The sequence below is a fragment of the Citrus clementina genome, unplaced genomic scaffold (genome assembly GCF_000493195.1).
Source record: "Citrus clementina cultivar Clemenules unplaced genomic scaffold, Citrus_clementina_v1.0 scaffold_1, whole genome shotgun sequence".
NCBI lineage: Eukaryota > Viridiplantae > Streptophyta > Magnoliopsida > Sapindales > Rutaceae > Citrus > Citrus x clementina.
Genome location: NW_006263303.1, coordinates 13,862,568 through 13,874,972, shown reverse-complemented (window position 1 = coordinate 13,874,972; position 12,405 = coordinate 13,862,568). Strand labels below are relative to the sequence as shown.

At 31.8% G+C, this 12,405-nt stretch overlaps 2 protein-coding genes across 4 annotated transcripts; one reads left to right on the top strand and one right to left on the bottom strand.

Annotated features, from left to right (window-relative positions):
- Nucleotides 1-4: 4 nt before the first annotated feature.
- LOC18056086 lies at nt 5-1,664 on the top strand. The gene is made up of 4 exons (XM_024177562.1): nt 5-88; nt 519-668; nt 778-919; nt 1,205-1,664. The coding sequence occupies exons 2-4, from the start codon at nt 642-644 to the stop codon at nt 1,390-1,392; spliced, it is 357 nt and encodes a 118-aa protein (XP_024033330.1). The 5' UTR covers nt 5-88; nt 519-641; the 3' UTR covers nt 1,393-1,664.
- Nucleotides 1,665-2,165: 501 nt separating this feature from the next.
- On the bottom strand, nt 2,166-9,609 carry LOC18056067 (phosphoethanolamine N-methyltransferase 1). Of its 3 annotated transcripts, none has more exons than XM_024177560.1 (12): nt 9,343-9,609; nt 6,802-6,914; nt 5,515-5,652; nt 5,270-5,407; nt 4,412-4,555; nt 4,042-4,152; nt 3,801-3,942; nt 3,146-3,426; nt 2,839-3,000; nt 2,677-2,736; nt 2,506-2,580; nt 2,166-2,412 (listed from the first exon to the last, which is right to left on the bottom strand). In XM_024177560.1, exons 1-12 carry the CDS (start codon nt 9,362-9,364, stop codon nt 2,314-2,316), a joined length of 1,485 nt encoding a protein of 494 aa, XP_024033328.1. In that variant the 5' UTR covers nt 9,365-9,609; the 3' UTR covers nt 2,166-2,313. The 3 variants fall into 3 exon arrangements, with proteins under 3 accessions (XP_024033328.1, XP_006451624.1, XP_024033329.1); XM_006451561.2 differs by having other exon boundaries at nt 2,683-2,736; XM_024177561.1 differs by lacking the exon at nt 9,343-9,609 and adding an exon at nt 7,015-7,379.
- Between the last annotated feature and the right edge of the window lie 2,796 nt (nt 9,610-12,405).

Genomic DNA, 12,405 nt, shown 5'->3' with positions numbered 1-12,405 from the left:
TATGCTTTGGGACTGGATGGTCACATTTCCTTGGGTACCTGCACTTTACACTGGCATCTTTTCAACTGGGATATGCCTGTGGATAGAGGTAAGCTAAATTCTTGACAGTACTTTCTGACCAAATAAAGTAGATTTGGAATTGGTAACTGCTGGAATTTAATCTTATGTGGTTTCTGTTGACCTTCATCTCAGCATCTCTTTTAGTTGCTTCCAATTTCATTAGTACTTTTCAGCACTTGCAATTATGAACAACAGTTTGAAATCATTACACAGAATCATCCAGTTTTGCTGTTGAATTGCAAGGGTAATACAGCGTATCATAATCCTAAAACCTTTTAAGTTAAGACAATCTATTTTTTTGCTTAAAGTCACTGTACATTGGAAGTATGAATTCCCTGTTTTCAATGTTCTTCTTCTGTAGAAGTCATCCTATGGTAGTTTAGAGCAGTCGAGAAGGTGTCTTCCACTTCATTTATCTGATTGTTTTCTGACAGTTCGATACCAATACTTTTACTTAGTAAAATAGGTCGTTTTGCCTAAGGGGTAAAGCCATTTCAGCTGGGGCAAATCATGCTATACGTTTCTGTCAAAGAATCGCTTCAGGATGTCCTTTGTTCAAAAGTGGCAAATTGCATTTTTTAATGACGGGCCAACTTGAATTGAATGCGGTATTGGATGCACAATTTCTATGGAAGAGCATTTTCATTTTTCAATTCTCTAGGATTTGTGGGACTGTACTTGATTTAACTTCCTGATATAAATTGTTTGTCCTTACAGATTGCTGCCATGCGAGATGTTTCAGCAACAGAAACAGCCATAATCTACGGGCTGGAGCCACTATGGGGGGCTGGTTTTGCATGGTTTCTGCTCGGTGAAAGATGGAGTACAGCTGGATGGATTGGAGCTGCTCTTGTGCTTGGTAGATACTTTATCTTGCCACTTCGCTTTTCTCCAATAATATTAATTCTAAACATGACATGTTAAGGGCAATGCACTTGCATTTTACAAATAAAATCACGACTTGGCATTAGGTTTGACAGCTACGAATTTGAAAGGAACAAATGCTATCCAAGTTATCAAACTGTATTAGATGAGAATTAAAACAGAGAACGCAATTGAGTTGGAAGATTGCTAGTTTCAAAATTCTCCCGCAGCTTTGTTTAGTAATGTGAGAATGAAACTTGTACACTATATCTTATGGTAGGTGGAAGCTTGTTGGTGCAGATGTACAGATCTTCCTCCCCCGATAAATCCCTAAAGGCTGAAGAATGTACTAAGACCGGCAGTCTACTGCTGATACCTGAACTGGATAAGGAAAAACTGCAAAACAATCTTTCCACGACACCAGTGGCTGTCAGATCCAAAAAGGACATGACAGATATGTTGAAGTGATTCCTTTCCTTGCTCTTCTACTTGTATGTCCATGTATAACCGATAAACTTTCTATATTAATTAACAATACAAGGTTTTGGTATCAAAATAGAATGTGTGGTTTTCTCCTAATACTGGAAACCAAGGTCTGTAAAATTTTTAGGGGGCTGTAGCCATCCATACATGTATAATATCCATGCAGAGTACTGTCCCATAGTTTCGGGAGTAAATAACTGTAGCATTCTTTTTTTTTAAATTCATACTTAAATATTACAGAACAGTTTGGAGTTGAAGGTTTAATTGCAAGACTCAGTTGTATTTTGATGGCCTAAGAAATCATGTCTAGATTGTGGTAATTTAGCAGGCATACCCGGATTTTTCTTATAAATTTGCCAGCAAGAATTTCTCTCTTCAAGCATATCATTAACTATTTTGGAAATTATTCAAGTGCTTGTTAGCTGTTTATGCAGGCAGGCTGCCGACTGAGACTAGCAAAGGTAACATATGAATCTTAGGCTCCATTTTTGGATTGGTTATGTGGCTTTTGCAGCAACTACTGTGAAAGTGGATGGGGTATTTAGTAATCAAAGCTTTTGAAGTTGGGTAAAATCAACTTAAACTGTGAACCAAAGTTGAAAGCACTTGTCAAACACTTGGTGTTTAGTACGAGGCTGAAGTTCAAACTTCAGATCCCTTCACATAAGTTGGGGGGAAGAAGAAGCACTAAGAGTTAACACAAATGCCAACAAAGATCAAAATCTCTGGCTTTCATCATCCGTTGACACCAAAGGAACTAAGGAAAGATAGTTTTATTCAAACATAATTAACTACGGATGGAAAATTCAGTTCAAACAATCAGTCGACTGGAAACATACAACCACGACGTGTTTGTAAAATATAAAAGGTACATAAGATAAACCGATAATAGGAATCAGACAGATATCACTTTTTCTTGGCCAAGAACAGGCCCCATCGCTGCTCACCAGCTGAAGTCCTGATCAGCTTTGCCTTCCATCCGCCAACAATGTCATTGTAGTCTTCCTGCATATTGATTAATTAAAAACATTTGAGAACTGAAAATAAAGAAGAGTCAACTGTATCAGAGAGGCAATCTAAATGAAAGAAACAAAATACTTCAGAAAAATCTTTGATGAATGCATCCTTGTCCTTCTCAATAGCATCTAATTCGCGCTGAAGAACTTGCACGAACTGGGTGCAGAGGGGGAAAAAAAGAAGGTACTCGTTAGACTGCCAGGCCAGCACAATTTATAGTAGACAAATATGCATGCAATAAGACAGATTTACCCAAACCTGCTCAGTACGATCCTCAGCAATTATGTCAACAAAACCAGCATCTTTAAGCATCTGTGAGCAGTTCAAAACCGAATAAAGAGATTGCACTTCAGAAAAAATGAACAAAATATAACTGAGAAAACAGCAAATATAAACTTTTAAATGCAAGCTGACCTGTCCATATGATTTTACGTCGTGGAGATCATATCCTCTCTGCTTGATATACTCGGAAAATTCTACTGATGGAGTTCCAAAACTTTTGCAGTAATCACTTATAAGAACTGTACCTCCAGGCTTCAACCATTTGAAGAAAGATTTGAACAATGCAGGTTTGTCCTGACAAAATGTTGCAGACAGATTTATTTATCAAATCTCTTTTCATAAGACAGGTCAAAGCATTACATAAAACTCTACCTGCAATTGTTTGAAAAAAAGTTCCAAAATAAAGAATTATCTTAGCAGCAAATAGATGATATCTTACTTGAATATGCAGAATTGTGTCACGACTGTAGATCACATCAAATGAGTTTTCAGGATATGTTTTCTTGGTGCAATCAGCTACTTCAAATTCGACTGAACATTTGAGTCCAATAGCTCTTTCAAGAGCAAAAGAAATCATATTTATAGAGAGATCAATTCCAACAACGTGCACATCAAACTTGTCAGCCATGTAAAAGTCCCCTCCACCGATGCCGCAGCCAACATCTAGGACTTTCTGACCAGGCTTGAGATCCAGCTTTGCCACAAATTCTTTTGTTGTCTCTGCTCAGAAAGTGATGCACTTGAAAATCAAGAAATATAATAACAAAAAGTAACATTTTGACAGCTCATTTGCAAATGCAATAACTGTTCTCCACAAAAATAATAAAAAAGACGAAAGAAAGAAACAAAGAAAGCAGCTTAGTTAATTTATATGTATAATATCCCAGAAATAATAATTTTAAAAAATCATATTAATCAACTTCTGCAATTATTTCAACTAATTTAGTCATTTCATTTTGAAACAATTAGGAAAGTAACTTCCACATATTCGCGGCAGAAAACAAAATACTATTTGCTTTCATCTTTTTACCATGTCCCATTTCGATTTTTTAGCACAGAAAATTTTAAATAATGTTTTAGTCCAATAGGCATACCAATTCCTCCTGTGCTCACAAAACCTACTCCAAAGACGCGCTCGTAACGTAAAATGCCATTAAGTTTATACTGAACATTATCCAGGAACTGTTGGAACCCCCTATCATTTTGAGAACGGACCTTTTGCCAGATCCAGCAAATCTGGATTATACAAACATTGATTACAGAACTTGTCAAAAAATCATTCTTAATGAAAACCAGAAAAAAGAACTGAAAAGTTAACTAGGTTCAATTTATTGCCTGATTTTGGTTCTTTTTGTTTTTCACATATGCTCCTATGCACTTGTAACCAACCAGTGAGAGCTCAAAGGAATTTCCTGAAGCATCTTGTATCTGGCATTCTTTAAAGACCTACAGAACAATGGATATCAGTACAAATATTTCTATAAATTGAAAACTACAAGAGGCAGATCTCTGTAGGGAAAGGCCATATAAAGAGGCAAAACATTAGAGATTGTATTAGACATATATAGATGCAGATATAATATTAAGAAATTTGATGCAGAAAAAATTAACAGTGATGACAATCTCTACAGAGCAGTTTTTCAGCCAACAAGTTTAGCTTCCTGTTGACCATGTTGAATGAACATAAAAAAGTTCAATGGAAAACCTTTGAATAAAATCTGGGTTCACGGTAGTGGGTCGGGTTGTGTTTTCGCTTGCTGTCTCCAGATTGATGAAAACATGACTCCCTGAAGAAGATGTACCCACCGACCTTTAACCATTTAACCATCCTTTCTGCCAATTTTTCCACCTGCATTCCATGTTAATTAAGTTTTCATGAAATGTTGGAGATACTTCAGAAGTAAAGAGAGAAAACCAAAGAAAAAATTGAAAAGAATTGATTTGTGATTCCAAAGTATACAGACATGCCAGTCACAAACTACCAATAAAGGAAATTCCAATTTTCACATCTTATAGTTGCATTAAGTAAATATAAGAACCATTGAAATTAAGGAAAACAAAATTAGTCCAATAGTACAAAAACAACCACCGTAGCACAGAAACCCTTTTTTTTTTTAAAGGTCTAGTCCTGCTGATACCAATTTGCTTTCCAAATGCTACATCTGTCTTGTAACTATCATATCACTAGACTCATTTTCTACATCATCCGCTTGATAATGCAAAACCAGTTGGCCTCAAGAAAGGATAAATAATATCAACTGAAAGAAAAATTCTGAATTACTATACAAAAAGCTGCAAGGGCTAAAGGTTAATTTCTACGCCATAAGAAGAATTTAACTATTAAGTTATTGGATCTTGAGCACCGCTAACAACAAGCCAGCTGCATACGATCTTATTCTTTTTTTATTATTTCATATGTATGCTCTATACTCAAGCCCACTATCAACAACCCATAAAATCCCATTCCCATCTAAGCTAGGATACAAAATTTTTTTTATAGTAATTCTTGCTAAATGCCAACAGTTAATAAAGGGGAATAACAGGTCATGAAATAAAGTATGACCTCTTTGTCTGAAAGATACATCAGCAGCCAATTTGAGAACATCATGTCCACTGAATCCTCAGAGAAAGTAAGGTCTGGGGATGTAACATCTGCACACATGAATTTGACATTCTCAAAATGCCCATTCACTTCTTCATTCTGCAAATAGGAAATTGAAAGAAAAATAAGACAAGCTCTAGACATTGGTAACAAATTTTTCTTTCTGCAATTAAAAACTTATTGTCAAGGTACAGAAGATGAATAACCTTCTTGATGACACTGTCAATAAAGTCCAGGGCTATAACATGACCAGCCTTCTTAGCTAATTCACCGGTAAATCTACCGATTCCAGCTCCAAATTCCAGAACTGTTTTTCCTTCATATGGTGGAAGTAGAGAAAGCACCTGTGTGCACCAAAAATGAAATAAGTTTCTGCAGCTCTACTTGTTCTATAAAAGATATATGCACCTCTACAGCCATAAATTGAATGAAAATGAAATTGACAAAGATGGAAGGGAAATGTTGCTCAACTTTGCAAAGAAGGAGAATTCGTACGACAATATGGAAAATAGTATAAATTGAGTATGTAAAACTATTTAATCAAAGAGGGGGAAAAAAAATAAAGAACCATAGACAGGATCAAACAGCACCAACAAATAACAACCTAAAAGCAAAGAAAAAATTGAATTATATATAGGCCTATTGATTTTAAATATACTCGGGATCTACCAAAATGAATAAGTTTATAGTGCAACTACTAAAATAGGTCCAAAACAAGCAAATGTTGTGAAAATGTTAATATGAGAATGAACAGTTTTTTGATAATCGACAATCCTTAAAGAAATGACTGGCACATAAACCTAGTGCACAGCAACTGAAACTAAGTTGAAAAATCATTTCTACAAATTACTTTTAGATCTGGTATCAGCTTTATAGATAAAATTAATAATAGCAACTTTCTTCAACAAATATGACTCAGTTTTGGTTTTACAGCAAACAAGCACCGTAGAAGATTAATATTATGTACAGTATCTCAATGGACCTAACAGATTATGTCTCAAAATATTAATAGAAATCACTATTATTTGTATAAAATTCTACAATGACACTTACATTGTATGTTGCTAACTATGACATTAACACAACCACTAGCAAAAAACACGAAAAACAAAATAAGTAAAATAATAATAAGGGAAAAGGCAGAGACACATAGTGGTTCTGATAAATGATCACCAAGACTCCATAGTTTTCGAAATGGTTACACAGACTCTATGTTTGGACAAACATAGGTTTTGCGTGACATTTCTGAAAACAAAGACCCCATAATTTTCGAAATGATTAGTTAGACAACCCCATTTTTAGATAAACGAGGCTTTGTGTGACATTTCTGAACACGATGTGACCATTTTCTAAAATAAAGGTTGTCATCCATGGGTGTTGTTATTCTTTTGGGCGGTTATTATTCTTTTTCCTTAACAGTCACATATAATTTTTTTTAAAAAAAAGCATGGCACCGAGTGAAGCAAATCATTAAAAGGAGGAAAACAAATTACTTCAGGACGCTCTTCTTTGTCGAGATCAGAGGCTTTGGAGTCGAGCATCATAGCCTCCACTGTTAAATTCGCCGAGTGTTCCATCCAGTAGTTCTTTTGGATCTCACGTTCACCTGCATGCCATTACCGCTACTTTCAGATCCATTTCTCGAAACAACAACATTCATTTCAATACTTTATTATTTTACTTTTACTTAATTTCTAATCATTCACCTTGACCAGCCATTGCAACGGACTGCAAAATACGCAAATTCTTCTCGGCTTTTTAAATTTTTTTTTTAAAGATCTAATGCAAAAAATAAACAAAAATTCAAGGCTAAAACCCCTCAATGGCTAGTCTAGATCTAGAAAAGCTCCTGGATCTACGGTTATTAGCTCTCCCTCTTTGCTGCATGACCAAAACGACGCAAAACGGCGACGATCAAAAACGCCAAATGCAAGAACCTCCGTCTTTGCCCTCTTCCTTTGCAATGGGCACCTTTTATAGCCTTCAGTTCGTAAGTGCGCTGTATTTTGAAATTGGCTTATTGGCTTCGGATTTGTGGCACAAATCTCATCCTATTAGTTTTTGCCACGTGGAATTTTGGCCGGGTTATTTATTTATTTTGCGACCTTTTTTTTTATAACTTGTCCATATACTACTGCAAGATTTTGATTGTCGGTCAAATAAAAAAAGCGATAGATTTGTGTATTACGTTAAATCTAAATCACGTGGGGTCCTTTCTACTAGAAATAATATAATGTGACAAATGGTGTACGTCCGATGAATCACGTGTTGGCCTTTTTTAACAGAAATAATATGAGACGACAAATCCTGTGCGTTGGATCTGATTACGTGGTGGCCCTTTCTTCCAGAATATTAAAATGAAGACAAATAAAAATAATCACCGCTGTTCATGGAGAAACAATTATGTGAGATCTGACCATCACTTTCGACTGAGGTGAGGTGAGACGGACAGACGGTTTTATAATGCTCTACCAGAGTAGCGTATTTAAAAGTAAGATTCACAGTTAGGTTTTATTATAGAACCAAATAAATTTAATATTAAATCTATTAAAAGGTTATATTATAAAGCTATGTGCTCTGCCTGAAAAATATTCTTATTGTTCACCATCTCAGTGTACTGAGACGATGAACCTGTCCTAGATGAGGTTTTTTTCTCTTTCTGAAAGGGACACAGTGTCATGATAGACTGATATTTCTTGCGGTATTTTCTTAATTTTATCGAGATGTGTGATAATAATTCTTTTTAAACAGATTATTATTTTTATTCGAACATATTTTCTTATATTTTTTTCCTTTTAATTTCTTATCAAATAAATAGATATTTTATACGACCGCTGTCCCTCTAATATCAAATTTTGAATTGAAGTCTTCTTGTTTAGAAATAAATCATTTTCTGTTTTTAACAATTTTGACATTAGAAGAAATACTAGGGTGGACAAGAATTTTTTTCTTATCTTATTTTTTTTCTTACTCCTTAGTGAGTTAAGTAGTTAAGATTAAATTTTAAATTTTTGATGTTGACAAACAAGCAATCATTTTTCATTTTATTTACAATTAAGTCAATTTTTTTACTAAATTTGAAAGATTAGGAGATACTAGGAGAAAAAAATATTAAGAGATCCTAACGAAATAAATATTATAAAGGATAATGGGTTAAACTGTAAAATGAAAATTTGTCAATTCCTCTTTTAAAAATAAAATGATATAACAATAATATTTTAGATTCATGATATAATCTTTCAATAACTGAAAACAATAAGAGTACTTAATGACACAATTTTGCATGTTTAATGCTAATTTTACATATCTATGTATATATAAATAAAAACACTGGCACATAATGAGGGCCACGAAATTGATAGTTTCATATTGATATATATTAAAAGCACGCCCTTGGATGTAAAATCCATTTCCATCCCAACTTTTCTGTAATTAAATATCAGGGATGAATATATATGTAAATTTGTAGGATCTTTCTGAAATAAAATTGAAATTTCCAATGAAAATTTTGAAACCTAAAAAATAATTGAAAAGAGAAATGAGGCTTCCCGGTGCCTAATTAAAGCCCCGAGGATTTCTGAAAGTTGTAGTAGAATAGAAGAGGGTATGGTAGGCTCTTGTCAGTTGTAAAATGAGTCAATATTTCATATATATCCTTCTCTGAAAAGGCAATATTTCAAGAAGCTTAATTCCATGTTCTTCAGGCTCTACCTATAGTTGATAAAAGAATATGTTTGTCTATTTCACTAAATGTTATAAATTATTATTATTTTTTTTTTTTTTGGTTTAGTAATGGATATCTCATCTTCTTATCTTTCAAGTCGCGACAGATTTTAAATGTTCTATTCATAAAAGATTTATGTAATAACTTAAGTCTAATATAATATGGTACATTAAATTCATGTCAACAGGACTTTAACAGATAATATTCAGAAAAAAATGAAATTAAAATATAAACAACATAAAATCAAGAACTCCTACAAAAGTGTCTCAAAATAATCATTATGGTGCCGGTATTGAATTAGATATCTCACCATGATTACTTTGAGTACCCATCGTTGAGACAAGCAAAGGTTCTTAGAACAAGAGGATTCAAAGGGAGGAGTAGAGTATTTTAATTAGCTGTGAAAGAAAATTAATAGAGATCCGAGAGATTCTTTGAGAGAAGGCTTAAACTAAAAGCCCTCAACAGCAACTCGGGCTCTTGAGAAACTCCTCGACCTATAATTGTATTCTCTCCCTCTCTGCTGCATGCAAAATGCAAACCCAAATGCAAATGCAACTCTATCTGATTTTGAAGCTCGGTGCTTCAAATGCTTGATATGCGCAAGCTATTTATAGACTGAGCCAGGGGCTCCGTTTGGTGTTGCTGCAAAAACACAAGTTAATTTATTTTTTTAGAAAATAGTTTTGCTTTTTCTTTTTCTGTTAACGAATTAGAAAGAAATATACCTATCTATTCGATATACCGTAATTGAAGTTTAGTTTAAAAAATTGAAATTAAAGAAAATAAATAAATAAATAAATTCTCACTCCTGCAGAGAGACTTAAATCCTATCTAATTTAATGCATGTTAAGACATATCTTGATATATATATATATATTTTAAAGGCATATCTTGATATATTAAAGTTGAAGTCTAGCTTAAAATTTTAAAATTAAAAAATTTAAATAAATAAATAAACTCTCAAATTTAAAACAATAAAAATAAAAATTCTCAATTAAAATGTAATCAGAAACAGAAAGTAATTAAATAATTCAACCGATAAGTTATTGGCATCATTTTGATTTTTCAAGTGCGACAGTGACCTTACTCTTGGCCATTTACACTTCGAGAAGCCGCAGACGAGTTACGTGGGCAAGAAGTGAAATTGGAATCAAATGACCCAATAGCCATGTGATGTCCGTCCAGACCTCCAATAATTTAATTTCCAAAAATAGGCCCACATGCAACAACTTTTGTTGCGACTTCAAATAATGGGGAGGTTGGCCAACGTTTGATTCAGAATCTGTTTGTGGTCCTCACTCTTCCCCATTACCATACCATTTACTAATGAATGCCTTGGACTTATAAACATCACGTGATTTAAATATTATTTTAGCCGAATTCATAAAGAGAAGATAATGTGTATGTGATTCTCAATTTTTTCCATAATAAAATTAATATATAACAATTATTCCCTTATTCTTTTCATAATATTCAAAAATTCTATTATATAAAAAATTTAAAGAAAAATAGGAGTAGATGAATCATTTACTTACTAATTTATATTGAGAACATAAAATTTAGGGATATTTTTATGATTATTTCTATTTGGGATTTATTTTTTATTAAATTTAGGGATATTTTTATGATTATAATTTTTAATTTTAAAAGTTTTTATAAGATAAAATAGTCTTTCAATTTATTTGGAGGTAAAATTGTCATTTTATTAAAATAATTTAATAGTATTAATGCAAAAATAACTAGTTGATACAAATGTGAAAAGAAATATAGTGTAAAGTACATGTTAAAATTTTATAGTGATTGGATGAACATAAGGCAAAATAAAGGTGGTGCAATGATAATTTCTCTTTAAAATTTTATCTATTGGCTTTGGGTTTTTAAAATGAATGTGTTCAATAATAATAGAAAGAGTAATCATACAACCATAAATATTTGTATAGATAATGTTGTATAAACTAATGTGGCATAACATAATTGCATTGATTGAAAATGTAAGTAACAAAAAATAAATTATGTGGGTAATATAATATTTTATTCAACCAATCATATTTATTATGCCACATCAATTTGTATAATATTGTTTGTACATAAGTGCTTGTGGTTGTACCTAAAAAATGGTTAACATTTTATTTACCATGGAGTTGAAATTTTAAGTAATTATAATGCCTAGAAAATAATAATTAAAATATTTATAATGATAAATAATTTATTTTAGAGTTAAAAGTTTAAATAGAAATTTAAAACTAATTTTTAGAAAAAAATTTATACTATTGAAACTTAGAGAGAGAGAAAGAGAGAGAAAAGGAAAAAAATTAACAAAAGGAAAAAAAAATTAACAAGTGTAGAATGTTATCTTATAATATTTCATCCAACTTTACTGGGGTTTCATTTGGAATTGCCAAACGGCTAAATGCCCAAGGTAGGTTATTTCACATTTTTTAAGAGAAAAAATGTTTGGTAATTTCTTTTTAATATGTTTATTTAATTTTTTTTTATTTTGAAAGAAGTAAATATGTTTTTTAATACATATTTAAAAAGTAACATATAAAAGATTCCATTAGATAATTAATGTGTTTGTATAAATAAATATGAATGCATTTATTTAAAGATATGTTTTTTTTAACATTTGATCATATGTAATTAGTTGTTTATTTTGGTAATAAAAATGTATGAAAACTAGTATTTTCAAGTTGATTTTACTTAAAGTAATGAATACAATATAATTTTCAAAATTATATTATTTCATAAAATCAAAATAAATCTATTTGTCATTTAAAGTTATTAGGACATTAAGGCTTGTTTGGTTTTGTTTCTGAATTTGTATTTTTTGAGAATAAAAATGAAAATGAAAATGGTGTTTTGCAGTTGCTGTATTTCGAATTTAAATATGCGTTTGATATCATTTTCTATATCCTATATTTTAAAACTGAAAACAGTAATATGCGTTTGATAGACACAGTTGAAAATAATAAAATAAAAAATATGCGTTTGGTAATACTTTTTTCAAAAATAATTTTTACTAAGCATTTACATTATATTTGTAGTCATAAAATAATTATTTAACTACTACATACATAAATATAATAAAATAATTTAAACAAATTTATTATTAAAAAAATTACATGATGATAAAGTTTTAAAATTAACATTAATTAAAAAAAAGTTTGATAATAAACTGAAAGTATGCATGGTATGAACTAGAGTTAGTGCAATTTAACATGAAGCTTGCTCGTGCAAAATTATTTTATATAGCATTTGCAGTTTCAATTTCCAATTCCAAGGTTTTGATTCCATGCTCCCAAACACAGCAATAAATGTAAATCCAATTACACATCTTCTTGGAACAACTTTTTGTGAAGTCAGTGCCAAT

Excerpts from the sequence above, each read along its gene's own strand:
- LOC18056086 (XM_024177562.1), top strand. The coding sequence starts at position 642 with ATGACGGGCCAACTTGAATTGAATGCG. Across the intron at positions 669-777 it reads GCCAACTTGAATTGAATGCG|ATTGCTGCCATGCGAGATGT; the intron begins GTATTGGATGCA and ends TTGTCCTTACAG. Across the intron at positions 920-1,204 it reads TGGAGCTGCTCTTGTGCTTG|GTGGAAGCTTGTTGGTGCAG; the intron begins GTAGATACTTTA and ends ATCTTATGGTAG.
- LOC18056067 (XM_024177560.1), bottom strand. The coding sequence starts at position 9,364 with ATGGGTACTCAAAGTAATCATG. Across the intron at positions 4,153-4,411 it reads AACCCAGATTTTATTCAAAG|GTCTTTAAAGAATGCCAGAT; the intron begins GTTTTCCATTGA and ends ATTGTTCTGTAG. Across the intron at positions 2,413-2,505 it reads TCATCAAAGATTTTTCTGAA|GAAGACTACAATGACATTGT; the intron begins GTATTTTGTTTC and ends ATCAATATGCAG.